Source organism: Chionomys nivalis, chromosome 22, assembly GCF_950005125.1.
Source record: "Chionomys nivalis chromosome 22, mChiNiv1.1, whole genome shotgun sequence".
In the NCBI taxonomy this organism is placed as follows: Eukaryota; Metazoa; Chordata; class Mammalia; order Rodentia; family Cricetidae; genus Chionomys; species Chionomys nivalis.
In genome coordinates, this window is record NC_080107.1 from 20,747,238 (window position 1) to 20,764,421 (window position 17,184).

Consider the following 17,184-nt stretch of genomic DNA (forward strand, 5'->3'; position numbering starts at 1 on the left):
TATAGAGCCTCCTTAATTCACAATTGTGATCAGAGACGCATATAACTCGAGCACAATTTGCAAACTTGTCAGAAGGTAAACAAGTTAAAATCGAGGGTGCCATTTTCCTTCAGCTTTTCTGCCTTATTGATTAGTGATGTTGTTTCCGAGTTTATTAGTAAATATGGTATATTTAGAAAATAAGCCTGTGACAATAGGAAGCCGTACCTCCACTGTCAAACTGACAAATCTTGGATGCAGGAAACATGGAAGGTAGTGAAGGGAGAAGCTTTCCTGGAGAGAAGGGTGGAGCAGAATGAGCCAGCAAGAGTCACTGGTGTTTATGAATGGTTCAATAGCGACTATCTGAACCCAAGGCGAACTCACATTAAATGATAAGACTTCTCAATAATTAGCGTGTGCCGCTCGTTGGGATTTGTAATTAGAAGAAAGGAGCAGAATAAAAAGGAACAGATAAAAGGGTGGTTGTTAAAAAATGAAGCTCCTGTAAAGCCAATTCCATTTCTTTGTGAAGCACACAAGAAAGAGAAATGCAGGAGGCTTGGAAACCCACTCCTCTCTTGATCGGTAACTCAGGCTACATCACAGTTTCTGGCTTTTAATCCTAAAAACTGTATAAATATATACTGAAGCCCTAAAGAATGACATTATAAGAACTGAGTTTTGGGGAAATTGGCCCTGGCACTACTGACATTTTGGGTCAGATAGTTCTTTTTTGGTGGGAAATTATATGGTCACTCACAGCAGTATCTGGCACCTAGTCTCCATCTGCGTTTGCCCGTGGCAACTCTTCCAGAACTAAGAATAACTAAGAGTGTCCCCAGACTTTGTCGCAATATCCACAAGAGGGAAAATTGTGCTGTATGAGAACCGCCGTGTTAAGTCTAGAATGTCTGAGAGCGTCATTGTGCGCCTGATTGCAAGGAGTTGTGTCTTGGAGAGTGCCGAACCAGAAACACAGCAGGAGATGAGAGTGGGAAGACTTGTTGCCTGCAACAGTTAAGGAGAGTGCTGGGGTTGTCCCCCGAATACTGCTCTCCCCAAGGCACAGAAAGGTGGTGACCTTTGCCGAGAGTCCATCCCGACTCCTCTGGAGAAGTGCCGTGAGGTGGACACCCATGAGCTTGCTCAGTTAAGGTTATAGTTTAAGAAGGAAAGACGATGGACCCATCTCTGGGCATGTTCAGATCAAGGTCATAGAGCACATTGTCTACAAGGTTAAGGTAGAGGATGTGGACACTTCTGGGCATATTCAGTTCAGTGTCGCACAGACAGAGGGCATGAATACTTTGGTTCAATGTTGTAGTGAGTGAGACAAGTTTACATGCCCAGAAGAATTGGGTAGAATACCTCTATGGGGTTAGTAATTTGCACTGATTTTTCTTTGTCTTTAAATGCATGCACCATGTGAGTGTATGAGCAAGTGTTTGTATGTGTATGTACACATGATCACATAGCTGCATGTATGTGTGTCTACGTTTGTGTGGAGGTCCAAGATTAACATTGGTTTTCTTCCTCGGATATCAGCCCAAATGCTCTTCACCTTACAGATTGAGGTGGGCTCTCAGTGTTGGCTAGCTTGCTCAAACCATCCCTGTCTCCACCTCCTGCTTGCTGGAATTATAAGTGGAAAGCCCCAGTGTCACCTAGCTTTTTTTTACATGAGTTTGGGGTGGGGGATCCAAATCCCAGTAATCACAGTGTGTGACAAGTGCTCTCCCACTGAGCCATCTCAACTGCCTTCTAACTGGATTTCCTTGTCCCCCACCCCTCAAAAAAGTTTACACTGGAGAAAATAAAAACGGAAAGATACATGAATACTATTTTAATGGAATAGTTCCCCTCTGAGGTTCCTGCCTCGCTCGGTGACTTGAAATCGACAGTCATTTCACAGGCCATTCTTCTGTCTCATGGATGGGTTTTTAGGGATTATCCTTGTGTGCCAAAGAAGACTGGCCCCGCTTTTTCTACAGTGATGGTTGGCTGTTGGGAGGGGGTGACAGCCGACAGATGGGAAATTAGAGACTGAGGGAGAAGAGTGCCATCCCAGAGCAGGACAGGAAAGGTGGTGCTCTCTTATGTGAGTTTTTGGGTGAACTGGGGTTAGTTTGAAATGTTCACTGTGGCTCAATCCTGGGGTCGCACCTGCCAATGACTAGGGCTGCCTTGTTCATTGAGGAGGCAACTGAGTAGAAAGAGAAACTGCCAGCACTTTCTGCACTGAGTGTCCCTGCATGAAGGCTCTCCTGACTTCACTCTCCTGACTTCTGTGAACCCTGTCCGGAAGTGTTAGTGCTGTGGTCTTCTTTCTACCTCATGGCTTTACTTCAGCTTTTCTTACCATGTTTACATTTTATCAGCAAGATGAGCCTACTAGACTGTAGTTGGTTGCTTTTTACTTTTTGTTCTTTTGGGGGCCCGCCACCCAGCTCCCGGATAAATCACTTGCAGAAGATTATTCTTTCTTATAAATGCCTGGCCTTAGCTTGGCTTGTTTCTAACCTAAATTATCCCATCTACCTTTTGTCTCTGGATTTTTTTTTTTTTCCTTTTCTTACTTCTTATCTTACTCCATGGCTGGCTGTGTGGCTGGGTGCCTGGTTGTCTGGCCCCTGGTGGCCTCCTCCTTCTCTCTTGCTCCTCCTCCTCTCCCAGATCTCTCCTATTTATCCCCTCTGTCTGCCAGCTCTGCCTATCCTTTCTCCTGCCTCGCTATTGGCTGTTCAGGTCTTTATTAGACCATCAGGTGTTTTAGACAGACAAAGAACTACAGCTTCACAGAGTTAAGTGCAGCATTAACAAAAATAACACACTTTAATATTCCACAACACTAGGCTAATTGTATCATTCTGATTCTCATCCCATTGGACAACAAGGACACCTCTGCCTTGATGGTTGGCTGACGTGAGTTTGGTCCCTGGACCCCACAGTGAACTGACTCCTTAGAGTTGTCCTCTGACCTTCCTGTGTGTGGCATAATAAAGATTTTTGTTGTTGTTGTTGTTGTTATTGTTGTTGTTGTTGTTGTTAAAGATGACCACCTCATTGTGAAGCTCCAGCCTGTATTTTTATGTTCCGCTTAGAGTCAGTGGTGATGTTTGTCCCTCAGTCTGTCTGTTTTGTTTTTCTGCCTTCCTCTCATTTCCCCCGTTGTTTTTCTGTAACTTCCTGTGTGTTTCATGTTTAATGGCCGGCTCTGAGCTTCTAGTGAACTTCAATCCTCCCTGTCTCTCACTAAAGTAAGCAAGTCGGCTTCAGGATGGGTCTGGCTAAGCCACTCCTTCATTCTTCTTCGACCAAATCTCCTACTGTAAACCTTGCAAACTGACTCCTTCTTAGGAAGAGTGCCCCTCTCCACAGAGCAGAAGACACCGTGGTGACATTCCAGATGACAAACATATCCCTGCCTCTGCTCTGCCTCACGTGAATGAGACAAATCGCTCTTCACCCCGAAGCAGCTTCGTTAATGCGTGCAGAGCAGGCAGAAAGCTGATTGATGAGTTCTCTACCTAAGAAAATTATCATTTCCAAGGCCGACCTTCGGTGCCTTTGGGAACTTGCTTTTGTTCGCGTGGAACAGTGCGGGAATGAACGTGTTATGTTGTTATTGTTCGTAGTGCTTCCAGGTGTGGATTCCCAAAGACACCCGCGAGCTGAAGACCTGGGCAGGCGCTCAGGACTTCTGCGTCGACAAGGGCGGGACGCTGGTCTCCATCGAAAGTGAATTGGAGCAAGGTAGAGTCCAATGGTTCAACCAAGCCAAAATGGCCACCATCATTCTAATAGTAATCAAAACATCACCTCTAAACTTTCTCTTACAAATCAACATTTAAAACAGTACACTGCTAAGACACAGAAAATTTCAGTTTGAGCGCCAGGGTTTCTACCACGACATTTGTGAGAGTCGGTAGCCTGCCGAGAAACTGCTAACTTTAGAGGCTTTAACTGGATGGCTACACTGGAGAGAATAAGGATATATTTATGTGTGTTCTAGAATGGCTAAAGTAATTTCTCAGGAATATCTCCTACAATTGCGTGCTAAGTTTTTCAAAGATCATTTTGAGTCCACCTATACATTTTAACTTGAAACTTAGGCATTTACATACTTCTTTTTAAATATACTACATTAATCCTTGTTTGTTTAAGAAAATAGTAAGTGAACACTGGAAATTGTTTTGCTAATGATCTGATAAAATCTCAAGTTACCCAGCTAATTTAGTTCAATTTAAACTGAAACCAAAACGAAAGAGGCTGTGTTACCTTAATGAGAGCAAAATAAGGAATTTCTACACTTGATTCATAATGAAGTTTTTCTGTCATTTAAATATAATGATGTCTATGAGCAGCATTTGATGAGGACCCAATGGTTTATGTGGCATTATTAGATAATGTGTTTCTATTTTCCAGCTTTCATTACTGTGAACCTTTTCGGCCAGACCACGAATGTGTGGATAGGGTTAAAAAGTGACAATCACGAGACGTGGGTGAATAGGAAACCTGTGGTATATTCTAACTGGTCTCCGTCTGACGTCATAAATGTAAGTTTTAAGTTACTGGGGGCACAGCTTGCTGGGGATCAGACCAGGGTCTTGTATACTTTAACCTTTGTGCTGTATTCTAAGACCCTCAAGATTTATTTTTTTTACACCTTTTTAACAAGAGATCGTAGCTGAGACTTACTGACTAAAACTGTTTTCTTTCTGTATTTTGAAGCTATAAATTTATATTAGTTTACCAGCCCATATGTTAATTTTTAATAATGTAACATTATAACAGTTTCATGCATACTATAAACACAATTACACTATGAATCATGATGATTGTTTATCATGGAGGCTTTGAAGAGATTTCTGAATTGGTTCTAATTAGATGTAAATAAGATAATAATGGTGTTTTACTTTTTCAATTTATGCTCTAAATCAAATTTTTCAATGTGACAATAATGTTATATTTATCATATTTTAATAATGTGTATTCCTTTAAAGATACCAAATTATAATACCTCTAAAATGAAAAAGCATGTTCCACTCTGTGCCCTGATGCTAAGTAGTCCTAATTTTCATTTCACTGGAAAATGGTATTTTGATGACTGTGGGAAAGAAGGCTATGGATTTGTTTGCGAAAAAATGCAAGGTAAGAAATAATTGGGGTTTTATTCCTTTTATTTCCAACCTTGCTTCCACAGCTGTTGACTATCAGCTTTGCAGCTATAATATAAGTCATTGTCCTCTATACTTAGGCATGTGTCCCCCACTACTTAGGACTGCAGAAACCATCTGACAGATAACCTAGTTTATACACCAGCCCTAGCACCACTAAATAGCTTTCTGTCTGTGTTTTGGGAGTCTGCGTGGTCCAGTCCATTTTCCTAGACTGTGTGATGTTAGCAGCAACACAGAGAAAAACACTTTTTTTTTTGATTCACGCATAGTTCTGTTTCAAAGTCAAAGTGATGACATCTGTTGATCTACCCTGACGGACTTCCAAGGTGTCACATTATAAAGCAAGAGCCTGGGGTGAGCGCATTCTGATCCTTCTTTCCAGTTAAAGCCACCAAGATTCAGTCAGGGGACCCTGGTAGCCTTACTTCAGCTTGGTCACCCTCCAGAGATCCCACTTCTGAACTTCACAGTCAGATAAATTTCTTCCCACTCAATCCTCCAGACTGGGGGTTAAATTCCAACATACAGCACTTCGCAGAGAGCACTGACAGTAGATCTAATCATAGTCTATTGTGGCAATTTTTAAAAGTCTCCCAGAATGTTGAAAAAGAATGAGAAGCTGGAGCTGGGCAGTAGTAGTGCACACCTTTAATCCCAGGCAGGCAGGCAGAGAACTCACTGCCTGTGAGTTTGAGGCTGGCCTGGTCTACAGTGTGAGTTCCAGGATAGCCAGGACTGCAGCGATCAACATTGTCTCAAAAAAATAAAAAGAAAAAAAAATGAGGAACTGGTTTAGTTTTGTTTTTTGTTTTTGTTTTTTTTTTTGTTTTGTTTTGTTTTGTTTTTTGGATTTTTCGAGACAGGGTTTCTCTGTAGTTTTTGGTTCCTGTCCTGGAACTATGGAACTAGCTCTTGTAGACCAGGCTAGCCTCGAACTCACAGAGATCCGCCTGCCTCTGCCTCCCGAGTGCTGGGATTAAAGGCGTGCGCCACCACCGCCTGGCGAACTGGTTTAGTTTATGCCTTATAATTCCTTCACTTGAAAGACTGAAGTTAAAAATGGCAAAAAAGAAAAATAAATAAATAAATAACTTACCAAGTTCAAGTCCACCCTGGACTACAGAGTGAGTTCCAGGACAGCCTGGGTCACAGAGAGAGACCTGACTTGAAACAAGAGTTATAAAAATAAACCAGTACACACTCACTCCTTTTTCCTTTTCTTTCTTTCTTTTTTTTTTTTTTTTTTTTTTTTTTTTTGATTTTTCAAGACAGGGTTTCTCTATAGCTTTGGAGCCTGTCCTGGAACTAGCTCTTGTAGACCACCAGGCTGGCCTCAAACTCATAGAGATCCGCCTGCGTCTGCCTCCCAAGTGCTAGGAATAAAGGTGTGCACTACCCCTGTGCAGCCTCACTCCTTTTTTTTTAAGCTTCAAAAATAGTATCTGTGGCTAATATGACATGCGGTATATTTCCATATCTGGGGAAAAAAACTCCCTAATGATTTCTGGAGTGTAATATCAAAGCCATATGTGATAGCTTCCCCTCCCTGTGATAGAATATCTGAACTAATCAGCTTATAACAAGAGAAGGTTAATTATATTGGCATAATAATTTTGAAGGTTAGACCCATTGCTTTGGGGCTGTGCCAAAATCAGAAAGCTATGAAGGGATCAGGAAACAGAACACAGCCATCCAACTCATGACTGGGAGGCAAAAGTATAGAACAGGAAGAGTCCAAACTCCCATAATTCCCTTCAGTGGCATGCACAGTGACCTAAGACCTTCTACTGGGCCTCACCTGTCAAATGCTCCATCAGGTCCAATGGTCCCACTCTGGGCATCACAATTGGGATACCAGGGCCTTTGGAGGATATTTAAGATCCTAATTAAAGTGTGATACTATCACCCATATCCAGTGGGATGACTAAGCAGTGTTATTGTCCTTGAGTAACCTTCAATAATAAAAATAGCAAAGACAGCTCCTGCTTTCACAACCTGTGTGTCCCTGTGCCTGGCACCATGCTTTGGGTTTATAAACATTATGCCATAAAACCTTCAAGACCATTCCAGGAAATAGGTCAAAGTCTTTCCATTCTATAGATAAGGAATGTTATTCTTAAAAAACAAAACAAACCAAAGCAACGGTTAAAGATAATAGTGATTCCATTTCTGCAAAGTTGACCTCTTCTCATATTTATGCGCTGATTGCTTTCTTTGGCATTTGGGGACGAGCAACATAGGTGCTCTTTAGGTGACTCTGCAGGACAGAGGGGGAACACAAGCCCCATGTCTGACCAGACAAGTTCCCATTTCACCTCTTTACACAAGCGTCAGCAAGAAGTTCAGAAGTGAGGTCTCTGAAGGGTGACTGAGCTGGAGTAAGGCCACAGGGTCCCCTGACTGTACCTTGGTGGCTTTTACTAGAGAGAGGAACCACAATACACTCACCCCAACTCTTGCTGTATAATGTGACACCTTGGAAATCTTAGAAATCTGATCAGTAAAATGACTGCATCTTCTATGAGCCTTGATTTCAATTTCTGTAAAATGAGGTAAGAACTGTTTCATATGCACATACAAAGCTTAGCATAGTTCTCAGAATGTGTTTAACAAAGGACGGTTTTTAAAAATGATTATTTCTGAAAAATACTATTAAACTTTCATTCTTATTACAATGAACACCTTGTATTTTCAACATAAATATATGCTTATATTGGGCTTGAGTCAAAAATTGCTATGTTCCTGAAAGAAAAAAGAAATATGAGTAAGCCAGGCGGTGGTGGCACACACCTTTAATCCCAGCACTCAGGAGGCAGAGGTAGTTAGACCTCGGTGAGTTCAAGGCCAGCCTGGTATACAAAGCAAGTTCCAGGACAGCCAGAGCTGTTACACAGAGAAACCCTGCCTCAAAAAAAAAAAAGTAAAAAGGAAAAAGAGAAAGAGAGAGAGAGAGAAGGAAAGGAAGGAAGGATAAAAAGAGAAGCAAAGGCCAGAGGAGGTTGCTCAGTGGATGAAAGAACTTGCAGTACAAGCTTGAGGACCTGAATTTGAATCCCCAGCACCCAGTAAAAGCCCAGGTGCATGGTATAAGCCTCTGTAATCACAGAACTCCTTTGGGGAATTGGAGGGCAGAGACGGGAGGATCCCCTAAAGCTCATAGGCCAGCTAACCTGGCAAACACAACAGAAAAACAACAGAGCAGGACCTTGACTCAAATAGAGAGAAGAAAAGAAGCAACATCCATGGTTGTCCTCTGATCTCATGCAAGCGTTCACACACAAATGTACACACATGTGCAGAGAGAGAGAGAGAGAGAGAGAGAGAGAGAGAGCGAGAGAGAGAGGTCGGGAACAACTCAGTATCCATAGATATTTCTTCCAGGATAATGAGCTGCAAAATCACATTGCTCAAAATCATGTGTGTTTTGTTTTGAAACTTGGAAGGACTAATTGCACTGGGAGAAATTCTTAGGTATAAAAGCAATGGTGTAACCCAGTAAAAGGAAACAAAAAAAATTCAGTTACATTACTGTGGCAATTGTCACTTTAAAATAGACTTTGTGCCATGCAGATTCTGTATAACTAGCCATAAACTGGGAGCATAGGCTGGCAAGCAGGCTTCCAGCCAAGAAGACACTGTGACCAAGTACAGTCTGTCACAAGGTAATTAATAAATGGGCTCATTTTGCTTCTGTTTTACAATGTGTGTTTTCTAAATCAAGCAACAGTAACAAAGGCAAAAGGCTACTTTCCACTTTGCCATTTTTATTGGGGAGAGCATGACCAAAACAGGAGAGGGCAGTGAGGAGCAACATTTATTAATTGTTGGTCTGTCCTGGATGCAATAGAGCATGCTCTGTGTGGATACCGCAGTGAATTCTACACACACCCTCCTTAGGAAGAACTTATCAGTTCTTATAGACCTGAAATGTAAGTTTTAGAAGGACTGATTTTCTCCAGGCCTCTTAGCCAGGGAGGGTCAGGAATGGGATGCAGTCCAGGCCCTCAGCCATTCACATCTCAACATGCCCTTTAAGAAGCCCAAACAACTTACTGACTTAGTTTTCAGCCTAGTATGCAAGAGGGACTAAATTCACTCTAGGTCAGATGCACAAACATTTTCCTAAATTTAGGCTGTTCTATGGATACAGCAGAATACAGGACAAAAAAGAGAAATGCATACAACTTAAAGAGAAAGCACACATAGGCATGTGTGCGCATGTGCATGAACACGTGCGCACATGCGCACGCACACTCGCGCACGCACACACACAGTGCTAACTGGAATGGGCTTTTTAAACTTCAAAGCCCACCCCAGTAACATACTTCCTCTAACAAGGCCACACCTCCTTATCCTTCTCAAACAGTTCCACCATCTAAGGATCAAGGGGTCAAATATTTGAGCCTATGAAAGCCATTTTCATTCAAACCACCACAGTGTTCCAGTGCCCTAGCGTCACACACCTTGTAGTGTCATTGTTTTGAATTCATCACTTCTGGAGGAAAAACTCTGGTCAGTGTCGCTGTTAGTGACAAAGATGCATGTTGAGTCTGACATCCTCTGTAGTTCAGACGCCACAAGCAATTTTGTTGTTGTTCTTAATCTAGATACTCCTGAATACCGTGCAAATGTGTCTGAAATGCATTCAGTCCCCAATATATTAGAATTTGGAAACAGAACTTATAAAATCATTCATGCCAATATGACGTGGTACACAGCAAGAAGAACCTGCCTGATGCATGGAGCAGAACTGGCCAGCATTGCAGACAATTTCCAGCAGGCCTTCCTCACAGTTGTTCTCAGCAGGCTGGGACATGCCCACTGGATTGGGCTCTCCACCACAGACGTAGGTGTTCGAAATCCTGCCAGTCATCTTTGCAAAGTTTCTGTCTGCTTCCTTAGGGAGACAGCTACTGGAACCAGCATGCAAGCATAATTCCCAGACACAATCATAAGTATAACATCCCAACAGCTGCTTTATACAGAAACTATGGGGGGTTTTGTTGTTGTTATTTTCAGATTTTTTATTTTGGCTTTGTTTTGTTTTGTTTTTGAGGACCCTGGGGCTACAAAACAAGAGTATACATCTTTTTAGGATGAATATGCACATGACTGATTTCTAAATATAATGCCCCCATGGGTCCTTTGAAAACTCTCAAGAATCCCTGAGTACTGAATCATTTATGCAATGAAACACATCTCAAACTCAAGTACCATGTTTGGGTAATTTGTTAGATTTCCAGAATCTCCATAAAAAAAATGATTTCTGCTTCCTGCTCAGAAATTATTATTAACTAATTTACTACCCTTGAAATATAACATACAGAGTTCTGTTTGTGTGATTTTTATTTTTTGTTTTGTTTTTGCTTTTGAAAACAAGAGTATTACATACTTGAATTACTGAAAGGTAAACTCTATTCCATTCATGACCTCCGGTTCTTTTGGGAAAAACATGTGGAATTTGGAAGGCGTGTGTGCTTGGGCAGTTTGGGGTGATTCCAGCAAGTCATGGCAGTGAAGTGATGCTTTGAATTCCCTCTGCAGAATGGTCGTACTTTTGACTGGTCAGATGGCACCAAATCCCCTTTCACCTATTGGAAGGACGAAGAGTCCACCTTCCTTGGTGACTGTGTTTTTGCTGACACTAGTGGACGCTGGCATAGAACAGCCTGTGAGTCTCTTCTGCAAGGCGCCATTTGTCGTATCTCCACTGGTAAGTATCATTCCATTCAACAGAGCCAATGTGTCCTGGCCTTATGAATGTGCGCAACTGCAGAATACAAACATGAATAATAGAAAGTCTCAGCCCTTGGGAAGCCTTGGTCTATGATACAAAGACAAGCAGCTGTCATGCCAGGCATGGCTGGGAGAGGAGGTAAGAGGGATTATCAAGAAAGGGGTGCATTGTTTTCTTCTTATGCTGCCGTCCCCATGTCTGTAGCATAGTTAATAACACTTTGCTGTTTTTAAAAGAGCATCCTATCTGTCTAGAGAAACAGAAGGGCTTTTTGAAGGGCGTGGCAGTATATGTAGATGGAACTTAAAGAATGGGCAGGGTTGATAGGAAGTCACAGAACATAGAGAAGCACTCTGAGGCAGAAGCTTAGACACAGACAGAGGGGTGCGGGATGGGGATACGGACGGCAAAGCTGGTGCTGACTTTGCCGGCATACCAGGTTAGGGTAAGAGAAAAACAGGAGGTCACACTACAAAGGTGTGCTTTAGCCTCTGTGGAGAATCTGAATTGAGGGTTTGAGACAAGAGTGCTAGATTCTTGAGCAATGGTTATGGCGGTGGTAGCTGATACTCTATGTCTAGCCCACACTTTGCATAGTATCCCATTTACATGAAGTTCAGTTGAACCAAACCTTTATGGGAGATGAATGTTAACTGGGAGCATTAAACAGATTCCCAAGGCTCCATCCATCAGGAGAACAGAGGGAGGTTGTCTCCTCACCCGCTGACGTGTGTGGTCACCCACTGACGTGTGTGGTCCCGCTTTCCAGGTGTCTTCTTTGTTGCTATCATATGCACCACTAGTTCTCCCTCTGATCTCTCATTTCATAAAACAGCATTATTTACTTATATTCTGGATACTTCGACAAATAGCACACATCCTTTACATAATTGTAGATGAAAGCAGTTCAGGATTAAGCATGAGTGACGTCTATATGCATGCATATACATATGAAAGCGTAAGAAATGCACACACCTATATAGCAAAATTAGTTCTTCTAAAACACTGTAAGTCCCCTTCCTTTTTTGATAAAACTGTACACATTTATTGTAGACTTTTAAGGGTGGCTGGGCAGGATGGCAAGATGGCTCATCAGATAAACGTGCTTCAGAGCAAGTCTGCATCCTGAGTTCAATCCCCAGAAGACACATGGAAACAGAGAAAGAAGTGACTCCCAAAACTTGTCACAATGCTCTCACACACACTTGTCTATATGACAATAATAAATGAAAGACTTAAAATAACAAAGGCCAGATTTTAACATATCTAAACTGTTCGAACTGGGGGAAAGAATGGCATTGCTGTTAGCTCCCTGTTACAAAGAAATTGAGCATAGGGTGTCATACCCAAGGCCACGCAGCTAGGAAGCTATGGGGCCAGGAACTCAGCATGGATGTATCTGACTCTCAGGCTTGGTGGCAGAAGGAAAGCCCCCTCAAACTCTGCTTATTTATTTCATGTTGTGTTTCATTGTGATACTCACTGAAGGTGCTGTCCTCTCGCAGGCTTACGGACAATTAAGGATTTTAGAAATCCGTGACACTTAGCCCTGCGTAGGACACGTATTATCCGTGTAGACATCCTTTCTCCAACATCATTCAGCTCCCAGTTCCTCTAGTACCTGTATCTCCCTGATGCCCCAAGCTTTAGGCTAACAGTAGACAATGCCTTCACCAGGCAGCACTCAAAGGAAACAGACAAAGCAATCTGTTAACACACTCTGCATGTTTAGGTAAAGAGTAACAGAAATACAAGAACCTAACCCTCATTTGTAACCACTGACATCAAATCCAGTCTTTTGGGGTATTATCATGAAAATCTTAATGAATGCATTGATTCTGGCCTTATGTTGACTGTAAAATAAGGGTTATCTCAGTATAGGATCCCAGGCATCAGCCTGAAATCATGCCTGGTTTTTTTTTTCATAGAAACAAAGGCATTCGAGCACCCAGTGCTCTGCCCAGAAACATCAGTTCCCTGGATAAAATTTAAAGGTAATTGCTACAGTCTTTCTACAGTGCTGGACAGCAGGAGTTTTGAGGATGCTCATGAATTTTGCAAAAGAGAAGGTAATTCTTCTGTGGCACTAAACGCTGTCATGGACTCTTTGACGTTGCAGTAAACAGTGCGCCTGCTCCAATGCTCATTATCCAGTAACTTTAGGAGCCGTGAAAACCACTGAAAAAAAATAAAATAAACACTGTTGAATCCGCTTGTTAGGGGGACAGCTAATACAGGCAATTCAAGTTCCAGTGCAGACTTTGAAAACCCAAGATGGTGCCTCAGTGTATAACATCCCCCCAAAACTCTTCATTCTAAAGCCACGTGTACTATGAATCTTTAATGTTCTCTAAACTGGATCGTCAGGACTTTCGTTTTCTAAGTGAAAGCTTGTATACATTGTTATAAATGTAGTTTTACCTTAAAAGCCTTAAATCGTAGAGAATGGGAGGAGAGGAGGGAGAGGAAACCTTAGTGTGTAAAATAAATTTTAAATTGTTAATTAAATGAAATAAAATTTAAAAAGGCTTAAATCATATTTTAGGTGGGTATGGTGGCACAGGCCACCTAATAGTCAGGAGGCAGAAACAAACCTTTATGAATTTAAGGGCAACCTGGTCTACATAGTGAGTTCTGGGCCAGCCAGGTTACATAGTGAGAACTTGTTGGGTTTGTTTTGTTTTGTCTTTAATCACTTTAATTTTTTTATGTATGTGGTGTGTGTGTGTGTGTGTGTGTGTGTGTGTGTGTGTATTGGGGGGGCTTGTGTGTATATGACTTATACTCAGGATTTTTCTCAATCACTCTTCACCTGGTATGTTTGAGACAAGACATGATCTCCTCCTGAACCTGGTCAACAAGACTCAGGGATCTGTCTCTGCCTCCCCAATCCTGCTCTTTACCTGAGTCCTGAGGATTCAAACCTGGGTCTTCATGGTTGTTCAGCAGGCACTTTACCAACTGAGCTATCTCCCCACGTGCTCAATCACTTTTTAGCCACGGAAACACAGAGTTGGGGCTGTAGCTCAGGGGTAGAGCAATTGCCTAACATGGCAAGCCCTGGGCTACCAGCCGCAGCACCAGAGAGGAAAATAAAAATATATTGAGTGATGCAATGTTGGCTTTTCAAAGCCCAGGTTTCACAAGACAGGGCACAGAGACATTTGTGAATCGCACTTACCTCGCTCATTGGCTGCTCATCTCTTTTCCAGGATCTAATCTTTTAGCCATCAAGGATGAGGCTGAAAATTTATTTCTCCAGGAAGAGCTTCGTGCTTTTAGTTCTTCTGTCCAGATGGTTTGGTTGAATGCCCAGTTTGCTAGTAACAGTAAGTGATGTGGGCACAGAGGATGAGTAAATAAATACAGAGCCGTTAAGGTCTCTGGGAGTCACAAAACTCTCCTTGGACACATTTGCTATGAAAGTGTAGCATGCATCTGAAAGCCACCCCTCCCAAACAAACAAAACAGATGACAAGTTAACCTTCATACTGACCATAAAGATGCTTGCTCCAACTCTGTCCTGAGCCTTATGGCAAAGCCACATTGATTCTCTTAAGTGTTACAAAGCCCAACAGAGTCAGGGAGACATTTCAATGATTAACTGCGCTTTTTGAATTCTTACAGGCTGCTCATAAACACCAGTGTGTATAAGGAGGCACACTCTTCTTTTCTTTATGTAACTGATGTTACTGAAAAGTACTTATAGTGAAAAGCATTGTAATTGGCACAGAGAGAGCGCTGCCCTGGTGGAGGAGGCTGGGGGCAGAGACCATCCTTGCGTATTTTAATCCTGGACATGGTTTGAATTTCTAGCAGTTGGTGATAACCAAAAGCAAGCTGACTTATAGTTCACTTTATTGTTGGTTTTAAATTCGTTTCAGACAGCGCCCCCTACACACACACACACAAACCACATTGACCACTTAGAGGCTGAACTTTCCCACTGAACCAGTTCTAGGATAATAACAGATTCAGGAAATAAGCCCTCTTGTGGGGTTGATGTTGGGCTTTTGAGGGAATTTCTATACATTAATTAATTTCATTTCATTTCCTGTGTGATTTATTTAAATTGGCTAGAAATGTGAACCTATTTTTAAAACTCAAACCAGGACATTAAGAAACAAGACATCTGTATTTAAAAATAGAGGCAAATTTAATGGATACGTTCCTATTTTTGTGTTTTGTTCATGAGCGTACTTATGGATTTAAAAGTGTCTCCTTAGATTTGGGGGCTGCTCTTATGGCTTAGCCCAGTCTTAGACTGGTAATCATACACATAATTCATAATAAGTCAGAAGTTTTTCCACAGATGAAACCTTGAGGTGGTTTGATGGAGCACCCACAGACCAGTCAAGCTGGGGCGTTCAGAGGCCAACTGTAGACCCCTTCCAGCCCCGTCCGTGTGTTGCCTTGAGGATCCTGGAAGGAGTGTGGCAGTTTACCCCATGCGAAGACCAAAATGGGTTTATCTGTAAAATGGAGGCAGGTGTGTGAAGGGAGAGGGTAAGTCTCCCAGTTGACTCTTCCCTGCTTAAGGCTGACCCACCACGGTAGCATTTAAAAAGTTGAAACTGCCGATATTCCCATTGAAATAGCATTCATCAACACCGGCCACTAGATTTGATGTATGAGCAATAGTTGGATTCCTGCTTTGTCTCAGTAATGACCTAACTTTACTGAATTTAAGAATTTTTTTTTTTATTTATTTGATTTTAGATGTTCCAGCAGAGCATCCAGGAAAAGGTAGGTTTGGAAGAAGAGAGGATATTTAGCTGTTCCTTAGAATCAATAAGACGGGCAGCGGGTGTGTGGCAGGATCTACTCTCTTTTTCTTTGTCTCCCTCCAGGACGGAACCACAGCATCGTTCCTCTTGCAGTCTCGCTGACGCTGATGGCAATCCTGGCCTTTGCTGTGCTCTGCTTCTGGATCTACAAGCAGAACAGTGGCTTCTTCCAGAGACTCACAGGGTCTCGGGGCCTCTACTACCCTACACTCAGCTTCAGCACAGCACAGTTAGAGGAAAACGTCCACATCTCCGATCCCGAGAAGAATGACCAGTGAGGATGAAGTGAGAGAATGCCCTCACTATAAAGAACAAAGGCGGCCACGAGGAGAGTCCTGTCTGCGCTGCCCCTTAACAAGAACGCCATGATAATGTGAATTGTGCCCTTCTTTTAATTATTCTTCAAGCACTGGTTTTTAATTTTAACCAAAGCAGATGAGGTTTAAAGTATTCATTTCCTTTAACTGCGGCCCATTCTGCAAAGGGGCACTGCGTTATTATTTAGAAAGACAAGAACCACTAAAAAGAATCCTGCCTTGAGAACTCTCAAGGCAATCTGGCATGTGTTCAGACATGTAAGTTCACTCAATACATTCAAAGAGAAAGGGGGCAGGGCTATGACTTTATCTGCGGGGAAGGTGCTTCTAAGAATCAGTGTTCTGTTTGATTCTAATTCAATCATTTTTAATAGCCTGCTTTGGGAAAGTCCTTGAATCTAAACATTCAGGCTGTGGTCTCTCAGCTGATACTTTGGAGGACATTAATTTTTATTAGGTTTGATTCTTAAGCTACACAGGAGAAACAGCACCTTCTCCTAAATGCAATCTTGGTATGCAGGTGCTCTCAGGAACAACCGTGCAGTTACAATTGTTGGGCCAAAATTATCTCAGGCCCTGTACCTCGAGGCCTGTAGGACAGAAAAAAGCCTGGCTCGAGTTTGAAGGATAGTCTCAAAGCTACCGAGTGGGGATGACACAGCAAAATCTAGGTAGATGCCCCTCCAGCCAGAGGAAGGGCTTGGCTGTTTCTCATTGGCTAGAGGTACACCTGCATCACATCGGCTCCTGTGATGTCACTTACTCTATATAAGCAGATGCTCACTGTAATAAACTGAGTTCCTGCTTTAACTTGACTCCCTGTTGTATCTGATTGTCCTGCATCTGATTGTCCTGCGTCTAATTGTCCTGCTTCGTGGGGCTGCAGAACAGGCAGAGAGTGCACTCACCTTTACCCAGGGAATAAGGCTAAGGAGGCCTGGCACCAATGTGGCATAGATTCTCCCTTGCTAAGTGATTGCCATGTTAAAGGTATTTTCTAGGTAAGTTCAAAGAACTACAATGGGAGTTCAATATCAATAACGTTCACAGACCTTATTTAAAACTAAAGTAATAAAATAATATATAATGATCTTAACTGGGAGATACAGAACATGTAACTCAAACCTAAAGAGAAAAAGGTGAAGATCTGAATTATACTCCCATTAGAACCAAACGAGAGG

The 17,184-nt window shown here is 42.3% G+C and overlaps 1 protein-coding gene across 1 annotated transcript in view; it reads left to right on the top strand.

Annotated features, from left to right (window-relative positions):
• The window catches only part of Pla2r1 (phospholipase A2 receptor 1), a 108,700-nt gene extending 92,409 nt beyond the window's left edge, over positions 1 to 16,291 (top strand). The window contains exons 21-30 of the mRNA XM_057755044.1: positions 3,618 to 3,735; positions 4,408 to 4,538; positions 4,986 to 5,133; positions 9,770 to 10,008; positions 10,707 to 10,875; positions 12,828 to 12,968; positions 14,112 to 14,228; positions 15,212 to 15,388; positions 15,619 to 15,645; positions 15,750 to 16,291. Of these exons, the coding sequence (XP_057611027.1) occupies positions 3,618 to 3,735; positions 4,408 to 4,538; positions 4,986 to 5,133; positions 9,770 to 10,008; positions 10,707 to 10,875; positions 12,828 to 12,968; positions 14,112 to 14,228; positions 15,212 to 15,388; positions 15,619 to 15,645; positions 15,750 to 15,964 (1,482 nt within the window). The 3' untranslated portion in view covers positions 15,965 to 16,291. The remainder of the gene's footprint in view (positions 1 to 3,617; positions 3,736 to 4,407; positions 4,539 to 4,985; positions 5,134 to 9,769; positions 10,009 to 10,706; positions 10,876 to 12,827; positions 12,969 to 14,111; positions 14,229 to 15,211; positions 15,389 to 15,618; positions 15,646 to 15,749) is intronic.
• Positions 16,292 to 17,184: the final 893 nt, after the last annotated feature.